Source organism: Canis lupus, chromosome X, assembly GCF_048164855.1.
Source record: "Canis lupus baileyi chromosome X, mCanLup2.hap1, whole genome shotgun sequence".
Classification (NCBI taxonomy): domain Eukaryota; kingdom Metazoa; phylum Chordata; class Mammalia; order Carnivora; family Canidae; genus Canis; species Canis lupus.
Genome location: NC_132876.1, coordinates 64,235,725 through 64,259,503, shown reverse-complemented (window position 1 = coordinate 64,259,503; position 23,779 = coordinate 64,235,725). Strand labels below are relative to the sequence as shown.

Genomic DNA, 23,779 nt, shown 5'->3' with positions numbered 1-23,779 from the left:
TTCACTTCTCTCTCTCTTTATTTATTTATTTATTCATTCATTCATTCATTCATTCATTCATAATAGCCACCCAGGGATCCCCCCACTTCTCTCTTTCATCCATCCTCACTTTTATGTCCTCCCTTTGGGTTTGCATCTTGCTTATAGAATTTTCAATTTTGGTCGGACTAGAATCTCTGCAGTAAGGGATTCTCCAGTGTCTTTTATGCTTTTTCAAGTCCAGATTGTATCCTTATAATCTTTCTTTTAAATTTTAGTTCAGACATTTTCCTTATTGATTAAAGCCCTGACGATGAGTTCTAATTACTGTTCTTTCTTTTGGGGTGAATTTCTTCATCTCATCATTTTGCCTAGAAAACAAAAGAAGATACAAAATGAAACAAAAAACAACAGAAAATAAACTAGTTGGGTTGCCTGGGTGGCTCAGCGGTTTAACACCTGCCTTCAGCCCAGAGTATGATCCTGGAGTCCCTGGATGAGTCCCACATCAGGCTTCCTGCATGGAGCCTGCTTCTCCCTCTGCCTGTGTCTCTGCCTCTATTTCTGTGTCTCTCATAAATAATTAAACAAAATATTTTTTACAAAATTAAAAATAAAAGGAATTTTCAAAATAAGGAAATAAATGAAAAAATAAAAAAGAAAGAATAAATGTAAAAAGGACACTAGATCCCATTTCTTATAGAGCTGAAGCTTTGTAGCAATCTGTGACTTGGTGGGAGTAAGCTGTTTGTGCTGGTCTTTTCCAGGAAGAGCCTGCTGGGCTGATTCTCAGACACTCCTTTCAAGTGGAAGTGTGGCTTCAGGGTGCAAGGGTGAGTGGATTGTGTAAGAGGCTCCATCCTCTGCTAGGTGGCACTCTTTTGATCCCTAAGAGGTTTCAACTCTGATGGGAGGGATGAATATGCCAGCACCCTGCTTTCTATCCCAAGCGGACAGTTCCTGCCACCTTATTTTTCAGTGAGCTCTCACAGGAGAGCATTCAGTCACCCCTCTTGTGTCCCTGGTTTCTGTCTGAACCCTGCATTCACCCTGCCTGTGTCCAAGGATTTTTATCTCAGGCATGCAAATTAGTTTCAAAATTCCAAATTTTGGGGATTCCCATGGCATGGACCTGCACTGTTCCTCTGATGGAGGATCTTGCCACCCTTTTGCTGTTTGCCAGCCAGTCCCAGGAAGCAGTTGAACAACCACACAGCAGTACACAGTTTATGGCAAAACATAGCAGAAAGCCAAGAACCGCTGCTCTCAGTTGGCTTTCCTCCTTCTCTGCCTGGAAACAGTGCAGCACATTGGCACCACCTGTCCTTGTAACCCAGGGAATCCTCAGACCCTGCTGTCACTCCTGGGATTCTGCCCCCTTTTGCTACCTGAACACCTTTAAGCTAGGGATGTCCCCCACTGTAGCAGACTTTTAAAAGTTCAAATTGTGTGCTCTTCTGCTTATACTACTTTGCAGTGGCCTCCATAAGCAGGCTCCTTCCCCGCTCTCGTACCCACAGCTCTATCAGCCCCAAGTCAATTCTCTCTGCACTTCCTACCTTCCAAAAGGTGGTCGCTTTTGTACTTGTTGATTTGCAGGTTTGTTCTCTCAGACCTTTGATTTCTTGGGTGTTTAGAATTATTTGATATCTAGCTGTGTTCAAGGGACAAGCTTAGGGTCATCCACTATCTTAACTCCTCCAGCCATTTATTCATAATACTATCGTAATGTGCATTTACATTTGACAGAACTAGCGAGCTAGTCACTATTAGGGAATTCTATCTTCCTTTCTTCTGCTTAGCTATTGGGACTTGAAACTATTATGTATGATACTATAGCAAAATGATAATACTGTTACCTCAGTATTTTTTATATTACCAAAACATTGGTATTTTATAAAAATCTGAGATTAAATTGTCACAGTCATCTATCTACATGTTATTCTCAATGTTACCCCCAAAAAAGGGCCAGAAAGAAGGATTAAGAATTCTTTGTACTTATGGCTTGAATCTTTCCAAATGGAATGATTAAGAAAGTATCAGGGCACCTGGGTGGTACAGTCGTTAAGGTTCTGCCTCTAGGTTTTGGCTCAGGTCGCGATCTCAGGGTGATGCTATCAAGCTCTGCATCTGGGTTCCGTGCTCAGCAGGGAGTCTGCCTAAGACTCTTCTCCCTCTCCTTCTGCCCCTTCCCCCTTGCACACACCGCTCTAATAAATAAATAAAAAGAAAGAAAATCTCAAAAGAAAAGAGGTCAGCCTTGTGAGAATGAATTTTACATCTGGTGGGGAAAAGCAGGGAGGAGAGAGGAGAAAAATCTAACCATGGAGAAAGAGAATAAGTTGGGTTTTCAGGAGTCCTGGAATTGGTCCTAGAAACCTCCCTCCCTCTTTTTCCTTTTCTCCTCAGATTTCCCTACTCTCCTCTCTTTCTGTTTCCCTAAAGTTTCCCCAACTCAGTTCTAAGAAGACTCCATGAGAATCTGATAGAGACCCAAATTATTTGCAAGGGAAATACAAGTGACTAATAAATATAAGATGTTCAGAGTTATAAATAACTTGGGAACAGGTAATTAAAATGAGATATGTTGAAAGAATTTTAAAAAAAGAAAAGGGATGAAGGTGGTAATATTTTTAAAGTGTGCATTTTGTTCATTTAGTAGTTTTCAAGTACCATGTACCTTGGGCATGACTCGGGATGTGAAAGACTCTGACTTCAGATTTTAAGTACTAAAGTAATACTAGAAAGAATATTTTGGCATTTCAGTACCATAAAAATCTATCTTGTGGACTAATCATCCTTTAAAATTTCGATTTCTGGGGATCCCTGCGTGGCTCAGCGTTTTAGCGCCTGCCTTAGGCCCAGGGTGTGGTCCTGGAGTCCCGGGATGAAGTCCCACATCGGGCTCCCTGCATGGAGCCTGCTTCTCCCTCTGCCTGTGTCTCTGCCTCTCTCTCTCTCTCTCTCTCTCTCATGAATAAAATCTTTCAAAAAAATAAAATTTTGATTTCTGTCACAGAAACCTCTCCCTTTGCCTCCCACCCCAACCCCAAGAAAGTAATGAAACCTTTCTCTAGAACCATAACACATATTCTCCTACCAGCACATAGGATTGCATTTGTTTATATGTTTATTTCCACCACAAAGTGTAAAGAACTCAAGAACAAAGATCTTTTTTTCTTTATTCCATCTGAAAATTTACTGAGCATGTACTATGCAGGCATCTTAGAAAATGAGCATACAAAGATGAATAAGACAATAATCTTGTTCTCAAGGAAATTACAGATTATGGGAGAAAACTGGTAATTACAAGATAGAATAACAGAGATCAGCATGCACTAAGTAAAAGAGGAAGGGTAAAGAACCCAAAGTGGGAGATCAGGAAAACTTCCCAGAAATTATGTTTGAGCTGTGTTTGAGGGGGAAAAACATTTCATTAATTTTAATTGAAGGTCACAAAAAGAACTTCAGACCTGAAGTTCTCTACCTGCAACTGCTGGCTGCAGAGCCATGGCCAGGCATCATAAATTGGCATCATAAGTTTTTTCCAGCTGTAAGTCAATATTAGCATACAGTTATTGATTTCATTCTTGCTTATACCTGGTCATTTGAATCAAGATCTGATATTAACATACTGGTTTCAAGTATATCCTTTCTAAAAAATGTCAATGTATATTAAACAACTTGCAGCTATAATGGCCTCTACAAACATTTCAGGGCTTCTTCAGAAGTCTGATTACAAAACATCCTACACTTCAACGGATTTAATTCAATACCAAACCCGAATATCACAAATGATATTTAAATTTCAATTCAAATTTAAATATATTTTTAATATTTTGTGCCTAAAACAGTGGTGCTACAAGAACACTGAAGTAACTAATCCAATACACTCACATTAAGGAAATAGGTCCTGAGAGAACCTATTTCAAGTGACTTGCCTATGGTCATATAGCTAGACAGAAAGACTAAAAGCTGTTTAAAAGCCAGATCTCGCTACTTCCTGTCCAGTGTTCCCATTCTATGTTTGGAAATGTACTATTGTCCAGTCTCACATAACTTGAAAATCTGAGTAACTGTTTCAAATCAATTATTTAGTACAAAAAGGTAATTACCTAGTCACAATGTTCACTGACTGGTACAGAACTAGACCAATCATTGAAGACAGCTATTCATCTACTTATCTTGGCTGTTTTGACTAACCTAATGGGCAACAACATTAATGAAAGATAACATGGAATCCTGGAAGAATGTATCTCAATTTAGAAATACTTAAGGAAATTGGCCTATCAAGTTTACTGTCTTTAGGACAGTAAGAAACTTTTTTAAAAGATTTTATTTATTCATGAGAGACAGAGAGAAGCAGAGACATAGGCAGAGGGAGAAGCAGGCTCCCTGCGGCAAGCTTGATGTGGGACTCGATCCCCAGACCTCGGATCATGCCCTGAGCTGAAGGCAGATGCTCAACCGCTGAGCTACCCAGGCATCCCAGGACAGTAAGAAACTTAATTATAACCTCAAAATGAAATAACCTAGGCGCACCTGGGTGGCTCAGTCTGTTAAGTGACCAACCATTGGGCTCCGCATTTAGGGGGAATCTGCTTGAGATTCTCTCTCCCTCTGCTCCACCCCCTGCTCATGTGCTTTCTCTCTTAAATAAATGTTTTTTAAAAGAATGAAATAACCTAATATTACAATCCTAATTTAGTGTTTTAAATTCACCCCTCTTTATATGTTAATAAATAAGCTTAAGAATTTAGATTGTAAAATTTTATTGATATGGTCAAAAAGCAAACAGCCAGACACTTGATTATCTTTGCTATTACAATGTGTAATTTTGAAAAGTATTTTTAAATGCATAACAAATATTTAAAACATTACTAGAAAAGTAAATTAAGAGTCTACTTAAGGCACTTCAGATGAAAGTGAATTTCAAAATTTCCACAAAAGTAACTCTAAGTTTAGTAAATCTGCTTTCTACAGATTTTAGCCAGAATGCAATTCTTCTCCTTGCACAAGAAAAATGTGATCTTAAGGGAGAAAAAGCAAATACAAAAAAGTGTCATTCTTTCAATGCTCATGGCACATATCTAAAGCTATACAGATTACATGGCAGTAGTATTACCCTGGTCAGTCTGTACAAATCAGGGCATCTTCATACAAATCTCATAAGAATCACAGCATAAATTTATTTGGCCTGAGACAATTGCAAGAACAGCAGATAAGGAATCCAGAATCACACAATGTATAGGGAAGTATTTGACAAAAGTGGATCCACTAAAGAGTAAAAGGTCAAATATATGCCCTGACCCAACAAATATTGGAACAAAAACAAAAAACCCATGTAAAACATTTCTTCTTAGGCAATTCATCTTTTCTGCAAATCTCTATTATACAAGACTTCTAGATCACATAGGAGAATTGTTAGATGGTGAATAGTAGGCAGAATATCACTTTAATGTAATACTTCTTTGATTTCTTTAAAAATTTTTCACAACCGTAATTATCATACTTTTATAATAGTGAAATTTCAGGATACTTTTCATAACTATGGGGGAGGTTATGGCTAGATCTAATGATAACCATCAACTTTCATTCTTCACAGATATTTTGTTAGCATCTATGGTTATTTCCACTGACAGAAAAAAAGACAAAACTCAAAACCTCTTCAAATGTTTACTGTTTCTCCACTTAAAGTGAAAGAATGAAGGCTAAAATAATAGCAAAAACATAACTTTCAGGAAACAATTTACTTTCTATTCATAGGCAACAACTCAGTATATCAGGATATGCTTTTCCAAACCTAGTCCTTTTCCTAAATACAAGGGTTAATGAAATATGCTTAACTAGATGAACCTATTTTTTGATGAGGTACAAATGAAGTAAGTGACAATCTCTAATTTGTAGAAACACTTTAGACCATTTTGAAGTTACACTGATTTTAGCACTAAGCTATGTTTTTAATAGAGGCCTACCTTAAATAAACTAAGGAGACAGAATGAACCTGAAATCTTTCCAAATAAAAGTAGTTAACACCACACTCATGCAAAAATCATAATCCTATACTTAGACTTTTTTTTCTGTACTTAGACTTTTTAATGTCTACAGTTACCAAGAAGCATAGCCAACACTGTATTTCAGTAGGAAACATGAAGGAGGGGGAGGACTGGCTAGTCTTCTTTTCTACAGGCTAGAAGTATCAGAAGATCACATAGCACATACAGTTTCTCTGTCCAAAAGGAAAGATGTACAAAGTATACACATCCATGCAAAGATGGAACAGCTAAGAATGCATCCTGATGCATTCATTTGTAAGAGGCATATGTAGGAACACCTGGTCAGGACTATTTTTTCCTCTATCTTTGGATAAGATAATATAAAATCAAGTGGCAAATAGTTAACTAAAGCAGTTTTGAACCCTGTTCTAATTAAAATGTAGTTATAAAATTTTTATAATGTACTTAATTCTACTAAATTAAATGTTACATAAAGTTCATCAGGAAGGGAAGGTTAAGAGAACTGTATCCAAATACTTCATGATTTTGACAAGAAATTGCTTGTTAAGGCACTACAAATCTTCTTTGGTTAAATGATTAACTATTTAAATCACTTGAAAAAAAGAGGTAATACAAAATACACAAATTACATTCTTCCTTTCAAACACACATACATTTTTCAATTTCCATTACTCCAGTGTCTACATATCTCTAGGATCCTCTTTAACTCATCAGAAAGCTGAAACAAAAATATTAAAGAATCTATTAGTTTCTGAACAAACAAAAGGCTTTATTTCTAATAAATATCTTGATTTTAGACAAAAGAGCATTTGGGTGCACATTTAATAAACTGAGTATTAATAACAAAAAGTGAGAAACACCAAGATATTAAGATAATCTTATGAGAGAAGGAAATAGACATTAACTTGTTAAAATATCTCATGAAGAGATACTGATTAATAATTGGATCAACCATGGTGATAAAATAAACAACAGAAATCCAGCAAGATTACCCTTGTATCCAGGTTGTATTATATCTATAGAGGATAAGTTATTTTAAAATGACATACATAGAAGAATAAATCAAGAATCAAAAGTTCTGATAGGTTTTGTTCTTACAATTAAGTTACATTTGTCAGGGTCCATCAACTGACAAATGGGTAAAGAAGATATGGCATATATACACAGAATATTACTCAGCCATAAAAAGAATGAAATCTTGCCATTTGCAATGACATGGATGAGCCAGAGAGTATTATGCTAAGTGAAATAAGTCAGTTGGAGAAAGACAGATACTATATGATTTCATTCATATGTGGAATTTAAGGAATAAAACAAGCAAAAGGAAAAAAAGAGAGGCAAACCAAGAAACAGACTCTTAACTATAGAGAACAAACTGAGGGTTACCAGAATGGAGGTGAGGGAGGGGAGATAGCTTAAATAGGTGATGGGGATTAAATAATACACTTTTGATGAGCATCAGGTATTGTAAGGAAGTGTTGAGTCACTATATTGTACACCTGAAATTAATATTACACTATATGTTAACTAACTGGAATTTAAATAAAAAATTGAAATAAAATTAATTTTGCAAGAAAAATGCTAAAGAAGATTAATTTATATTGTTCATTAACATGCATGTCATTAAGACATGCAGCAATGTCAAAATGAATCAATCAGGGAATTGTTCAAAATTGTCCACTAAGGGGGCGCCTGCATGGCTTAGTTGGTTAAACACCTGACTCTTGCTTTTGTTCAGGTCATCATCTCAGGATTGTGAGATTCAGCCCTAAGTCAGGCCCTGCACTAGACATGGAACCTGCTTGAGATTCTCCCTCTACCTCTGCCCCTCTCCTTGTACACACGCTTGCTTTCTCTCTAAATAAGTAGATTTTAAAAATTATCTATTAAAAACATGTTAAAGGTAATATGAAGAATGAATTCTCTCAAAAGTATCACTTGATATACTTTATCTTTATTGTTCATAATCCTTTACGCAACAGAACATTGTTACATTAAAAGAACATGAATTATGGTACCTGGCACTCAGATTTTAAAACTCACAACATCCCCCATTATGTAGGTACCTTTCTTGTGACTATTAACAAAATAAAATCAAGAATTTATGATCAGGAGAGTAATTTCTTTCCTGAGCCTTAGAGATCTCTATGAAGATCCAATTAGATCTTCTTAAACAATCTTTCTTATACTCTCTATAAACTGGGTTCTAATCTAATGTTCTGTTTATGCTCTAAAGAGCCCTGAAAAGTAGAGGTGTGAGTAATTTTAAAATACATTCAAAATCATTTGCTCAAGAGAAAGTAGAGTATGCAAAGTATAAAATATTCTAATCATTAAATGTTTTTTAGATTTCTAGATTAAATTAGACGATGTAAGAATGACCCTCAAAGATGTTCCTGAGAAATCACATACTATTGTCCAATATATAATATTTATCTTGAGTTAATTTTTACATGCAACATACCTAAGTTAAAGCCTATGTCTGCTTTGGAAGCTAGGATACTTTGGAGGTAAAGCAAAAAGAGCAACATCAACTCTAATCATTGTCACTATATAAATGTAAAATAATCATACCTATATGGATATCCATGATATTTAGATCTGAAAATAGAGAGCATCCAACTGAAGAATAATACAACAAGTGCAATACCAGCCACACACATTACTGTAGAAAAACAAAAGAAGTGTAAAACGAGCATGTTAAGTATAATAAAGAACTAGGGCGTAAATTTTAGTCTACACTTCCAAGAATGAAAAGCAAAGGACATAATTTAGTGGTAAACCTCAATGTTCCAAAAAATTTTCATGACCATTCTTTTTTTTTAAGATTTTATTTATTCATGAAAGACAGAGAGAGAGAGAGAGAGAGAGAGGCAGAGAAACAGGGAGAGGGAGAAGCAGACTCCATGCTGGGAACCTGATGTGGGACTCGATCCCGGGACTCCAGGATCACACCCTGGGTGGAAGGCAGGCGCTAAATCGCTAAGCCATCCAAGGCGTCCCATTCATGCCCATTCTTATATCTTCAGGAATCTGTCTTTCCATTTAATTTGATCCATTACAATATAATAGAGTAGTTCCATTTATACACTTGTGCAATTTAATTGCATGAAATAATAAATTCCTGGGGTGCCTGGGTAGCTCAGTGGATGAGCATTTGCCTTTGACTCAGGTAATGATCCTGGGGTCTTGGGATCAAGTCCTGCATCCGGCTCCCTGCTCAGCTGGAAGCCTGCTTCTCCCTCTGCCTGTCACTCTCCCTGTTTGTGCTGTCAAATAAATAAAATCTTTTAATAAATGAAATAAAAAATTTCTTTAAAGCCATTACAGTGAAGAATTTAGTGTGAGAGATGTGCCTTGGTGACTCAGTTAAGCATCCAACTCTTGATTTCAGCACAGGTCATGATCTCAGGGTTGTGAGACTGAACCTCAAGTCAGCCTCCATGCTCGGCAGTCTGCTTTTCTCCCTCTCCCCCAAATGATGTGAGCACTCGCCTGGTCTCTAATAAATAAATAAGTCTTTAAACAAGAATTTAATGTTAGAAAGTTTTACTACTGACAATAAATCACTCACTTATGAAATTTCTTCGGAAGTCTTAAAAGTGGCCTTATTGTATTGACTTAAAGACATCTGACAATATCACTGTGACAGCCTCAGTTGAAAGTACTTTATTTATAGGTAACTACAATGCCTATATAAGGAACTCATTCAACATGGATTCCTCATTTGAATAATGAGGAGGAAAATACCATGAATCCTAGTCCTAAATTCAGAGCTCTTTCCATTAATCTCATGTGCTGTGATTTAGCATAGCAATTAATACTCTTAACTCTAGGGGCAATCCCGGGTGGCTCAGCGGTTTAGCGCCACCTTCAGTCCAGGTTGTGATCCTGGAGACGGGGATCGAGTCCCATGTCAGGCTTCCTGCATGGGGCCTGCCTCACTCTCTCTGTGTCTCTCATGAATAAATAGGTGAAATCTTAAAAAAAAAAAAAAAAAACTTAACTCTGGATGCTGACCCCACAGTGCTCAAGTGTGATTCTCATAACTAGAGGCTCTTCGAGTCTTAAGACTAAGACTGGCTAAGAAGCATAAAGGTGGGGATGTGGGAAAGCATGTGTGCTACAACAGTGGAAGTTCTAGGGAAACATACTTATTGCCTGACACTAAAAACAACTCTTAGTCTTGTTATACTTAGGCACAATTCTTTTTCCTTTTAAAATTTTCACATAATATGATTAGGGGTTAAAATGTAAATTTTAAATATATATTCTTTCTGAGTATTAACACATGACCATTGTGTTAGAAGTCTTTATTATCAGGGGTCCCTGGGTGGCTCAGCGGTTGACCACCTGCCTTCGGCCCAGGGTGTGATCCTGGAGTCTCGGGATTGAGACCCATATCAGGCTCCCTGCATAGGGCCTGCTTCTCCCTCTGCCTGTGTCTCTGCCTCTCTGTGTGTGTCTCTCATGAATAAATAAATACAATGTTAAAAAAAGAAGTCTGTATTATCTAATACGCACACACACACACCCCTCTGTGTGTGTGTGTGTGTGTGTGTATATATATATATATGTATTCTATGTTTTTCACATAATATATCTAAAAGTATTTAGGGCAGTTTCTATATAATAAATGTTAAGTAATTATTATTATTTGTGATTATTAGGTTAGAATCTTAGGAGTAGATCAAATCGTGATTATTTTAATATGTCACCAAAATGTCTTCTAATTTAAATTCATGCTACCAGTGTAGTATCCAAAGGGGCTTTTCCCAATAATGAATACTGAAATAGGCAAGTTTTTAAAAATTAGGCAATGAAAAGATGTTGACTAGATTAAAAAATTAATATACTACTTTTATTTTTGCAATATGTAAAAATTCATTTCAGTTCAGCAAAATAAGAATATCCCAAATTTGAAATCCAGTGCCATCATCTTTTTTCAAAGGAAAAAGTATACATACTATATTTAACTGGGTTAATTTGATGACATTTACCTTTTTAGCCATAAAAGAAAAACTCTGATTTAAACATATTTTAATATATACATATATATAAATATATTTTTTAAGATTTTATTTATTTATTCATAGACAGAGAGAGAGAGGCAGAGACACAGGCAGAGGGAGAAGCAGGCTCCATGCGCAGGGAGCCCGACGCGGGACGATCCTGGGTCTCCAGGATCACACCCCAGGCTGCAGGTGGTGCTAAACTGCTGCGCCACCGGGGATGCCCCTATATATAAATATTTAAAATAAATATATAAAGAGTCCATCCAAACCAACAGAAAAAGTGCTAAGAATAATAAATGGCAAAAGACAAAAAGACTTGTTATGGAAGGGAAAACACAAACTGCTTGATAAATGTCTAAAAAAACCATTCAACTTCATTAATAACCAAAGAAGTACAAAAAAAAAAAATGGAGCATTTTCCCTTATCTGATTAGGAGATATGTACACACATTTTTAATGAGCTAAGCTAGTCATGACAAAATTACTGTAAAATGAGCATTCTTTTTTTAAGATTTTATTTATTCATTCATGAGAGAGACACAGAGAGAGAGGCAGAGACATAGGCAGAGAGAGAAGCAGGCTCCATGCAGGGAGCCCGATGCGGGACTTGATCCCGGGACTCCAGGACCACGCCCTGGGCCGAAGACAGGCACTAAACCGCTAAGCCATCCAGGAATCCCCTCCTTTTTTTAAATAAATATTTATTTATTCATGAGAGACACAGAGACACAGGTAGAGAGAGAAGGCTCCATGCAGGGAGCCCAATGTGGGACTCGATCCCAGGACTCGAGGATCAGGCCCTGCGCCAAAGGCAGACGCTCAACCACTGAGCCACCCAGACGTCCCTCTTTTTTTCTTTTAAACAAGAATTCTTAAATATCACTAGTAGGAATCTAAACTATCATAACATCTGGGGAAACAATTTGGCATCATCAGTTTAAAACATCAAGGGGATTAAAAATACGAATATAGAGGACTTTACAGTGATTCTACTTCTAGAAATCTACCTTGGGGAATTAATTGAAATGAGAATAAAGCTTAATATACTATGGAAGTCCCTAAGGAAATATTTATTATAATGGAAGTTAGGGGAATAAACCTAAATGTTTAGCAGAATCAGAATGGATAAGTAAATTACAACACAAAGTACAACTTTTAAATTATGTGTAGGGAAATATTTATCAGTTAATTACTTAACTCCAGTTACAAGGGGGGGTACAAGATTCAAAATCTTATTTTATTTTATTAAGATTTTATTTATTTATTCGAGAGAGAGAGAGAGAGAGAGAGGCAGAGACAGGCAGAGGGAGAAGCAGGCCCCATGCCGTGAGCCTGATGCGGGACTCGATCGGGCGACTCCAGGACCTCGCCCTGGGCCAAAGGCAGGCGCCAAACCGCTGAGCCACCCAGGGATCCCCTTATTTTATTTTTTAAAGATGTTATTTATTTACTCATGAGAGACATAGGCAGAGGGAGAAGCAGGCTCCCTGTGGGGAACCGGATGTGGGACTTGATCTCAGGACCCCAGGATCACGCCCTTAGCCAAAGGCAGACACTCAACAATCAAGCCACCCAGATGTCCCAGATTCAAAATCTTATAAGCAGCTTTACATTTGTTTTTGTAAATGTGAGAAACTCTATTAAAACATTAAAATTTTTACTTCTCGGCAGCTCGGGTGGCTCAGCGGTTTAGTGCCGCCTTCAGTCCAGAGCATGATCCTGGAGACCCCGGATCGAGTCCCATGTTGGGCTCCCTGCATGGAGCCTGCTTCTCCCTCTGCCTATGCCTATGCTTTTCTTTCTCTCTTTCTCTCTCTCTCTCTCTCTCATGAATAAATAAATAAAATCTTAAAAAATATATTAAAAAATAATAAAATAAAATAAAATTTTTACTTCTCAATGATGGAATAATGGGGAACTCTCCCCCTAAATGTTTCCTGTTGACTTCCCCTCACATTTTTTTTTAGTTCCCCTCACATTTTTTACAGTTAGTATATATTATTCTTAAAATAATAAAGAATATAAAATAACATTTTTAAGAATATGAAATAACTAAGGTGGGGAAATGATTAAGAGGACATTCTTAGGGATCCCTGGGTGGCGCAGCGGTTTGGCGCCTGCCTTTGGCCCAGGGCGTGATCCTGGAGACCCGGGATCGAATCTCATGTCGGGCTCCCGGTGCATGGAGCCTGCTTCTCCCTCTGCCTGTGTCTCTGCCTCTCTCTCTCTCGCTCTCTGTGACTATCATAAATAAATAAAAATTAAAAAAAAAAAAAAGAGGACATTCTTATTTTCTGTATTAAAGGCAGAACTGTTATATAACATTGTCAACTATACTTCAATTAAAAATTAAAATTAAATAAAAAATAAATGTTGAATTGTTACATTTCGGCATAACTTACTTTTTCGCTTTCCAATGTCCATGTCAGATGTAGCAGCTTCACATAACAGCACCATCCCTAAAGTAACCCCACCATCTTAGAAAAATTGTTTAAGGAGAAATGCACACAGACATAAAAGACATAGCACTTTAATATTCCTATTCTTTCATTTAGAAAATTACAATGAATATATAAATCTTCAACTTTCAATTATAAGAAAACTATTACTAAAATAAGGAATCCTTATGAATGCATTAAATGTCACTGGATTGCTCTTTAAAACAATTTTATGTTATGTGAATTTTACTTTAATAAAAAATGGGTGATTAAAAAATAAAATAGGGAATCTTGTATCTATACAGCATTACAATTATTTACTATGAAGGTATAATAAAAAATATTAAGATTGGAAAATTACTTCATTTATACAAATGAAAATCAGTATTTTAAACAAATGTCTGTCCCACTATAATTTACAGATGAAATGAGTTCTCCTGACATGTACTTTGAAATAACCTTCTTGGACATTCTTTCAACTATTGCTCCAGCCTTGTATATACTTTATTTTATTTTGTTTTGTTTTAAGTAGGTTCCATGCCCAGCATGGAACCCAATGTGGGGCTTGAACTCATAACCCTGAGATCAAGACCTGAGCGGAAATCAAGAGTTGGACACTTAACCAACTCCATCACCCAGGTGCCCTAATAAATTTTAAAACATCCTTTTTGAATATTCAACCACCCTCCATAATACACTTGAAATGTGCACCATTTGGAAAGAACAGCAACTAATTTTTATTTTAAAAATAACTTTTCAAAAAAAAGTAATTTTTCAAAAATTCTCCAAAATGTCAACAATCAACCTCTAAAGCACAAATTACTACTAAACTACTTAAGTTTGTCCTATTCTAATAAAAAAGAGAATCCTATTATGTCATTACCTCACTTTTATTCACCTTAATATGGGAACTACATAAATACAAAATAGGGCAGCCCGGGGGGCTCAGTGGTTTAGCGCAGCCTTCAGCCCAGGGCCTGATCCTGGAGACCCAGGATGGAGTCCCACGTCGGGCTCCCTGCATGGAGCCTGCTTCTCTCTCTGCCTGTGTCTCTGCCTCTCTCCCTATGTCTCTCATGAATAAATAAATAAAATCTTTTTAAAAAATACAAAACATACCTGCTCATGCAAATAAGTTAAACATGGCATGGTTGAATGCTAAAATAAGCAGAGTTGAATTTTAAAGTAAATATAATGTGTTCTAGTAGAAAAGAGATTCACACTGCAGTTTAGTAAATACAAACAGCAGTTAAAAATGCCCAAATCGGGATCCCTGGGTGGCGCAGCGGTTTGGCGCCTGCCTTTGGCCCAGGGCGCGATCCTGGAGACCCGGGATCGAATCCCACATCGGGCTCCCAGTGCATGGAGCCTGCTTCTCCCTCTGCCTATGTCTCTGCCTCTCTCTCTCTCTCTCTCTGTGACTATCATAAATAAATTAAAAAAAAATGCCCAAATCAATTCTGCATACACTCATGCACATTGTAGGCTACTTCATGTGAGTATGATTAAACAGAAAGGGAAAAATAGGTATTCAGGTAAGGCCTGTATTTATAATTGGCTGTATAGCTTGTCTAGTTATCCCTTCACTACCATCTTGTACTCTCTTGTCAATAGCCGTTTTTTTAGGGATGATGCCCATTCATCATGCCTTTAGTTGCTTAGACAAGTTGTCTTCTCCAATGATTATTTTTTCTTACTGAGGTTCTTTATATCCAGATACATGTAAAGATTGATCATTTCTATAGGCTTTTGTTACAGGGTATTTTTTTTTTAAGATTTTATTTATTCATGAGAGACAGAGAGAGAGAGAGGCAGAAACACAGGCAGAGGGAGAAGCAGGCTCCCATTAGGGAGCCCGATGTAAGACTCAATTCCAGGACCCCAGGATCACAACCTGAGCTGAAGGCAGACACCTAACCGACTGAGCCACCCAGGTGCTCCATATACGTTTTCTTAGAATGAGCTTTCTATCCTGCAATATACCACCAATGTCTTTGTGTGTTCTCAGTTAACAAGAGCTGTGATTTACTAGTATATGCATTGTTTCATTTTATTTTTAAAAGATTTTATTTATTTATTTGAGAGAAGAGAAAGAGTGGGGGCTGGCAGTGGGAGAAGGAGAAGAAGAGGACCTCAGGCAGACTCCGTGCTGAGCATGGAGCCCGACCCAGGGCTCAATATCAGGACCCTGTGATCACAACCTCAGCCAAAGGCAATAGTTGGACCCTTAATTGACTGAGCCATCCAGGCGCCCATTTACTGACTCTTTAAACTTTTACTGACACTATTACCTGGCAGGCACTATTAGCTGTTGGAATTTAAAAGCTGTACAAAAGACAGACACTTCCTTGGACAAATTTACAATCTAGTTAAGGATATCAGTAATGAAATAAATAATAAATACCTAATCATGATTAAATGTTACTATGGGAGAACTGAATAGAAACTAGAGTAAGTAGTATTCTATTACATATAAGAAGTATGCTATTAAAAGAGCTAGTAGAATTAAAGTATATTTAATAAGATGAAAGCAAAGATAATTGCATAAAATGAGGCATAATTCCAAAATTGTGGGAAAATGTTTCAATTATGTACTTTATTATTGTCCAAAGTAATTTAAACAATGACCTAAAATTTCTTTGCCTACTGAATTAGTTTTAAAAAATGAGAATACATAATGATAGATTTGTTGGAGCTATCAGTGCGCATATTTTGACAGCAATCCTCCTTCCTTTTTTTTTTTTACGCCAAAACCTTTTGGAAAACAGTTTGGACTGTTTTCCAAAAAAACAGACAAGAAAAACTGACAGATTTGTACACCTTGCTTCAAACCTTACTTCTGGGAATTTGAAGATATGCCAAATTACTTTTATATGCAAGTAAACATTCTTTGCAACATTCAACGATAAAATAATAATTGAATTATGATATACCCATTCTATAAATATTAAGAATGATCACTATTTTTCCTTTTCCTTGCCTTTATTTTATTTACCTGTAATTCTCATGCAACTTTTGTAACTATAAAGGCCATACAACTACATAGAAAATGCTTATGAGGGGGCATCTGGGCGGATCAGTCAGTTAAGTGTCTGCCGTTAGCTCAGGTCATAATCTCAGGGTCCGGGGATCAAGCCCTGAGTAAGGTTTCCTCTTCCACTGCCCCTCCCTCAGCTTGTGCTCACTCTCTCTCAAATAAATAAAATCTTTAAAAAAGAAAAAGAAAATGCCTATATTAATAAACCAAACTGCATACTAAGTATGTCTATAACTACAAACAAAGGAACACCCCTCCAAAACAACCAAGCAAATGGAAGTGAATATGCAAAAATAAACCTAGATTCTAATATTAGGGTTTTAGATCATGAGTGAAAATTTTCTAATCTGCTGTTTTATTTTTTTAACTTAAATATATTTAATGTATAATCCCATTTGTGTAAAGTTAAAAAATAAGTAAAACTAATTCATATCGTTAGCCATCAGGAAAGTAGTTACCTTTGGGTAGGAAGTTAGCAATCAGGAGGGAGTCATGAGATTGGAGATGCTTTGGGATATGAGTAAAGTTTTAATTCATCAACTGAGTGCTGGTTACAGAGTTGTGTTCACTTTCTTTTTTTTTTTTTTATTTATTCATGATAGTCACACGGAGAGAGAGAGAGAGGCAGAGACACAGGCAGAGGGAGAAGCAGGCTCCAAGCACCGGGAGCCCGATGTGGGACTCGATCCCGGGTCTCCAGGATCGCGCCCTGGGCCAAAGGCAGGCGCCAAACCGCTGCGCCACCCAGGGATCCCCACTTTCTTTTTTTTTTTAAGGATTTTATTTATTTATTCATGAGAGACACACACAGAGAGAGAGAGGCAGAGACACAGGCAGAGGGAGAAGCAGGCTCCATGCAGGGAGCCCGACGTGGGACTTGATCCCGGGACTCCAGGATCATGCCCTGGGCTGAAGGCAGACGCTAAACCGCTGAGCCACCCAGGGATCCCTGTGTTCACTTTCTGAAAATTTATCAAACTATACACTGCACTTATGAATTGTGAACATTTTTGCATGAATACAGTAATCAAAGAAAAATGTTTAAAATATAATTTTAAGTTGCTTAGTGGATCAGGCAACTCATATAATTTGCTTTATTAATCATGTAGTAAATTATACAATGTTAAAATAATGATAAATATGTGGATATTTTCCAAACTCATAACTACTAGCTAGTAGCAGTATCATTCTATTAGTTCTTATCAACATGGTAACTTTTGAGTTTTGAGTCTTTAGGCTTTGTGACCATTTAAAAAATAAGGGATTTTTAGTCTTCCATAAAGTTTCCTACCTCTAACAAAGTTAAATAGCTTTATTTATCATCTCACCATCATACCCAGTACACAGTATTTATTTATTTTTAAAGGTTTTATTTATTTATTCATGAGACAGAGAGAGAGAGAGAGAGAGAGAGAGGCAGAGACACAGGTAGAGGGAGAAGCAGGCTCCATGCAGGGAGCCCGACATGGGACTCGATCCGGGGTGTCCAGGATCAGGCCCTGGGCTGAAGGTGGTGCTAAACTGCTGAGCCACCCAGGCTGCCCAAGTACACAGTATTTAAGGCAGTATCTTATAACTTGTAAATCTCTATTTATCCCAACACTATAAGCTCCTTAGACAAATCATGCATTCACAGAATCTAGCAAAATAATTGCTCAGAAAGTATTACGCAAGCCTTCCTAACCACTACGAAGAAATCAAAAACAAAATAAGGGGGAAAATATCACCCTAAAAAAAAAATCCCCATTTTGCATATGATTGACCAAACTTACAAGAAAAGTTGTATTTCCAAAAATAAACTATTGGGACTTTATCAAGATAAAAAGCTTTTGCACAGCAAAAGAAACAATCAACAAAATTAAAAGGCAATCTACAAGAGTGGTTGGGTGGCTCAGTTTGTTAAGTGTCCAACTCCTGATTTTGGCTCAGGTCATAATCTCTGTGTCGTGGGATCAAGTCCCACATCAGGCTTCGTACTTAGCAGTGAGTTGCTTCTCTTTCTCTCTCTCCCTCCCTCACTCATGCTCTCTCTCTAAAAACTAAATAAATGTTTCAAAAAGGGGCACTTTATGGAGTGGGAGAAGATACTTGCAAATGACATATCTAATAAAGGGTTAGTATCCAAAATATATAAAGAATTTATAAAACACAACATCCAAAATCAAACAATCCAGTTAAAAAATGGGCAGAAGACACAAATAGCTATTTTTCCAAAGAAGACCTACAGATGGCCAGCAGACACATGAAAATATGCTCAACATCACTCATAGGGAAGGACAAACATTATATGTTCTCATTCATTTGGGGAATATAAATAATAGTGAAAGGGAAAATAAGGGAAGGGAGAAGAAATGTGTGGGAAATATCAGAAAGGGAGACAGAACGTAAAGACTGCTAACTCTGGGAAACGAACTAGGGGTGGTAGAAGGGGAGGAGGGCGGGGGGTGGGAGTGAATGGGTGACGGGCACTGGGTATTATTCTGTATGTTAGTAAATTGAACACCAATAAAAAAAAAATGTGAAAAAAAAAGAAAAAAAAAAAACATCACTCATAGGGAAATGCACATCAGAACTACAATGAAATAGGGATGCCTGGATGGCTCAGCAGTTGAGTGTCTGTCTTTGGCTCGGGTCATGATCCCGGGGTCCTGGGATCGAGTCCCACATCAGGCTCACTGAGGGGAGCCTGCTTCTCCCTCTGCCTGTGTCTCTGCCTCTCTGTGTGTCTCTCATGAATAAATAAATAAATTAATTAAAAAACCCCTACAATGGAATATAACACCTTACACTAGTCAGAATGGCTAACATTAACAACACAAGAAACAACAGGTGTTGGTGAAAGGGAATGGAGGTATGGAGAAAAGGGAACCCTTCTACACTGTTGGTGAGAGTGCAAATTGGTGCAGCCACTCTGGAAAATAGTATGGAGTTCCTGAAAAAACTATAAATATAACTACCCTACGATGCAGCAATTGCACTACTAGGTATTTACCCAAAGGATAAAAAAAAAATATATTGATTTGAAGGAATACATGTGCCCCAATATTTATAGCAGCATTATCAACAATAGCCAAACTGTGGAAAGAACCTAAATGTTCATTGACTAATGAATGGATATAGAAGTAGCTTATATATATAATGGAATATTATCCAGTTATTAAAAAAATGAAATCTTTCATTTGCAACGATGTGGATGGACCTAGAGAGTATTATGCCAAGCAAAATAAGTCATCATCCAGAGAAAGACAAATATCATATCATTTCACTCATATATGGAATTTAAGAAACAAAAGAAATGAAAATGGGGGGGAGAGGTAAACCAAGAAGCAGGCTCTTAACTATAGAGAGCAAACCGATGGTTACCAGAAGGGAGGTGGATGGGGGGATGGGTGAAATAGGTGATGGGTATTAAGGAGAGCACTTGTGATGAGCACCAGGTGTTGAATATAAGTGTTGAATCACTAAATTCTAAACATGAAACTAAATTTACACTGTATGTTAACTGGAATCTAAATTAACACTTGGAAAGGACAGAAATGCTGTATTTCAATAGGCTTGCTATCTGTTCCAAATGTATGTGAAATCTTAAATAATGTTTAACCTTTAGACAGAAGGAAAAAGTAAGAATATTTCAATGTCTTAAACTTCTTGTATAATTATACTTAAAAATTTAGGACAAAACTTAGGAGAGAATTTTGGCAGTCCTACAGTGTTAAGGAGACAATGATTAAGGTTCAGGTTCTACCAGAAAGAATGACAAGGTTCATACAGTGGCTCTCAGTTGAAAGCCATGGATGGGGAGGATGGAGAAAATAGGAGAAAAACAATACTGAAGAGACAGTAACCAAACATTTACCAAAATGAATTAAGAGTACTGACCCACAGATTTAGGAAATTCTGCCACCCAGAAAATAGAAGCAATATAAATAAAAATATTAGGAAAAAAGTCTTAAAATCCATCAGAGAATAAAAGATACACTGCCTTCAAAGAACAATAAGAATTAAATCTGATTTTTCCCAGAAACTATGGAAGTAAAAGACAATGAAATAACAATTCCAAAGTGCTTAAAGAAATCTAGAAATCTATACATGGTAAAATATTCTTAAAAATGAAGGAGAAATACAAGTTTTTTTTGGAAAAATTAGGACAAAGCTACAGAACAATAAACCACAGATAACTTATTGTTTTATAATTATATCTGCTCTTTTGCTACATTGTTCAATTTCAAACCATTGAGACCATTTCCAGACACTGAAAAATTTCCAAGTTATAACAGTTAATACACCAAACAATAAATAAGCTTTTTCAACTTAAATTTTGAAATAATTTGAAATAAGTAAGATGGAGAAAGACAAATTTGTATGATCTCTCTTATATGTGGAATCTGAAAACAAATTTCACAGACACACACACACACACACACACACACACACACACTCATACATATAGATAACAGATGGGTTGTTGCCAGAGCAGAGCAGTAAGGGATGGGAGAAGTGGATGAACTTTTTTTTAGTTTAAATAAGCTATTCTGAATAAGAAATAAATTTTAGGATTTGAAAGAACATATGGTTGAATATTTTTCTTCCAGTTTAACTTCTCATCATAGGGAATATTTATTATTAGATAGATAATAATAAACAGCTTGGGCTACAACTAATTCCAATATGTCACTGTTAGTACCCCTTGGCGAGAAGTACAATTCTAGAAATCTAGAATCGTTACATTTGTTTAACTTGTTGGTTTGTTCTAGAGAATCACTGCTTATATATTTGGGAGAGGAGAGAGAAACTGTGTTCAGTAATACTATGAAATTTAGACTCTTCCTTATCTGATGTTACTGTTAACTATCCTTGCAGCTTACAGAGGCATCAATTTTCAAATGTGAGAAAGTAACAATCAGCCCTGCCATTCAAGAGAATGGGACAACACATAAAAAGCAGCTACAAATTTTACAGGAAATAATATTTCTACTTAGGACATGCTGCAGCTGTAAAATGTCAAAATAACTCCTGTCTTTGAGTAACTACTGTTTTCTTATTCAATAATGAGTAAGATGTCTAAAATTGTAGACTGATTCAAATTATATTACTAAGAAGGAAACAATCCATTCTTGCCTGGAGGATCTAAGTCATTCAACATGCAAGTAGAATTTCTAAATAGTCCTGATTTACAACTAAAGTACAGAGCTTCATATAAAGTTTGTGAAGACAAAATCCCATATTCATTTGAATTTTGTATAGTTTTCAAGAAACAGAACCCTGTGTCCACTTCAGTCCAGACCCAATGCTGATCCCTTTTCACTTAGCCTGGTTGTTTTTCTTTAAGTTTATTAAAACATTGCTTCATTTACATTTTACCTAAGCTTCACCCTTCCTCCAAATTTTATAATAACTCTATCTTTCCTTAGGTAAGATGTCCCATGGTTCTTCGGTGTGCAGTCTTCCTTGCAGAAATGATCAATAAACCTGGCTTTATTAGACTGCAGGTTTGTCTCTGGTGGTGTTCAGCTGATTATACTAAGATAGATGACATAGAAATATGATTCTAAAGATACTACAACTTGCATTAATAAGAGAGCAGCCTCAATCACTGTAGAGAAAATATGAGAATGTGAGAAAACAGATAAATTAAAATGCAGCACTAAGGACTTATTATAAAAAGAGGATACTAAAAAGAAGAACAATGTGTGTTTCAGCTACAAACTGGGCTTGACTGCTTCCATGGATATAATTCTGGAGGGAAGAAAAAAGACAAAATTGAATCTTTAAATACATATTAACTTTTGGTATTCAAAAATTTGAATTTGAATGAAATTTTGAATTTCATTCAAAATCCTAAAATGGGCTATTTTCAAGCCCTAGTAAATTATTAATTAACCTGAAATATATAGACATTGGGTCTGTGGCATTCATCAATAAATAAAATGGACAAAATAAACACTACTTGTGTCATTTATTATTCATCTTTTCATTGTATTTATACTATGTTTTCAACAACAGAATATAATGAGAAACCTAGTATTTCAGTGTACAAGTATAATAATGTAAAGTCCATGAAGACAAAGATTTTTCTTGTTTATCACCATAATAATACTTAGCCCAGTGCCTAGAAACAGTAGATGCTCAAGTACTTGAGCAATTATTCTATTTAGTTCAAGGCAGACTTTCATTCTTAGCCAGCTTAGTCAAAAGGACTCACCAAATGTGAGTCTTTAGGTAAGGAACCTTCCACTTTTAAGAGCACATTTCAGTAAGTGAAGCTCATTATCCAAGAGAATTGAAAAGTCAAAACTAAACCTAGTTCCTTTATATCTTGGCAATGGTGTCACAAAATAATAATTATTAAGGTTAACTTTGGAATATAATAGAAAGAAATTCTAGACTTTCCTTACCACATGTCCTGTGTGGGGATTTTTATGAGCATATGGTGGTCCTCTTATATGGTTCCACATTTGACCAGATGTCATAGCAAGCACAAAGCACTAGGACACAAAAGTAAGGAAATACTTATATGACATGGTTCAGCCACTCCTATACTGATTAGACTAACAAGTTTATGAAAAGTACGTCTGTTCAAGTAATACATGAGCCAAAATTTTTTTTCAGATGAATAATTTTTTATTAAGGTTTATATTTCACAACAATCAGTAGTATTTACTCTGAAAGGAAAACCCTTTTTTAAAATTACAAATAAACTGACAGATGTTTAAAAATTAAAAACTGAAAAGCCTTTAAGAAGATTATTCTCAAAAGAACTGCCTATTTTCTTAGGGGTGACATTCTATCATTTAGGTTGAACCAAAATGGAGTACAACGAGTTCCTCCAAACTCTGGCCATCCTAATAAAATAATGGAGGAAACAGACTGATTTTAAGGCATGAAATAAAAACATAGGGCAGCCCCAGTGGCTCAGCGCCACCTTCAGCCAGGGTGTGATTCTGGAGACACAAGATCAAGTCCCCTTTCTTTCTTTCTCTCTCTCTCTCTCTCTCTCTCTCTCTCTCTCGTGTGTGCCTCTCATGAATAAATAAATAAAATCTTAAAAAAAGAAATAAAACCATATAAAATCCCTTCTTACAGGTAAGAAATAAAACAAAATGTTACCTAACAGTACAATATTGTATGCAAATTACTTATTTATTTATTTATTTATTCATTCATTCATTCATTCATTCATTCATTCGACACAGAGCAAAAGAGAGGCAGAGACACAGGCAGAGTGAGAAGCAGGCTCTATGCAGGGAGCCTGACGCGGAACCCGATCCCAGGACTCCAGGATCACGCCCTGGG

General features: G+C 36.4%; 1 protein-coding gene across 2 annotated transcripts in view; it reads right to left on the bottom strand.

Annotated features, from left to right (window-relative positions):
• Positions 1 to 23,779, bottom strand: part of MAGT1 (magnesium transporter 1) — a 64,476-nt gene continuing 40,697 nt past the window's right edge. The window contains exons 6-10 of one of the 2 annotated variants that reach the window (XM_072817486.1): positions 22,882 to 22,971; positions 22,159 to 22,222; positions 13,414 to 13,488; positions 8,571 to 8,661; positions 4,735 to 6,714 (exon numbers count right to left, since the gene is read on the bottom strand). In XM_072817486.1, the coding sequence (XP_072673587.1) occupies positions 6,699 to 6,714; positions 8,571 to 8,661; positions 13,414 to 13,488; positions 22,159 to 22,222; positions 22,882 to 22,971 (336 nt within the window). In that variant the 3' untranslated portion in view covers positions 4,735 to 6,698. Of the gene's footprint in view, positions 351 to 4,734; positions 6,715 to 8,570; positions 8,662 to 13,413; positions 13,489 to 22,158; positions 22,223 to 22,881; positions 22,972 to 23,779 lie in introns of those variants that run through there. The other variant, XM_072817487.1, reaches the window with a different exon arrangement.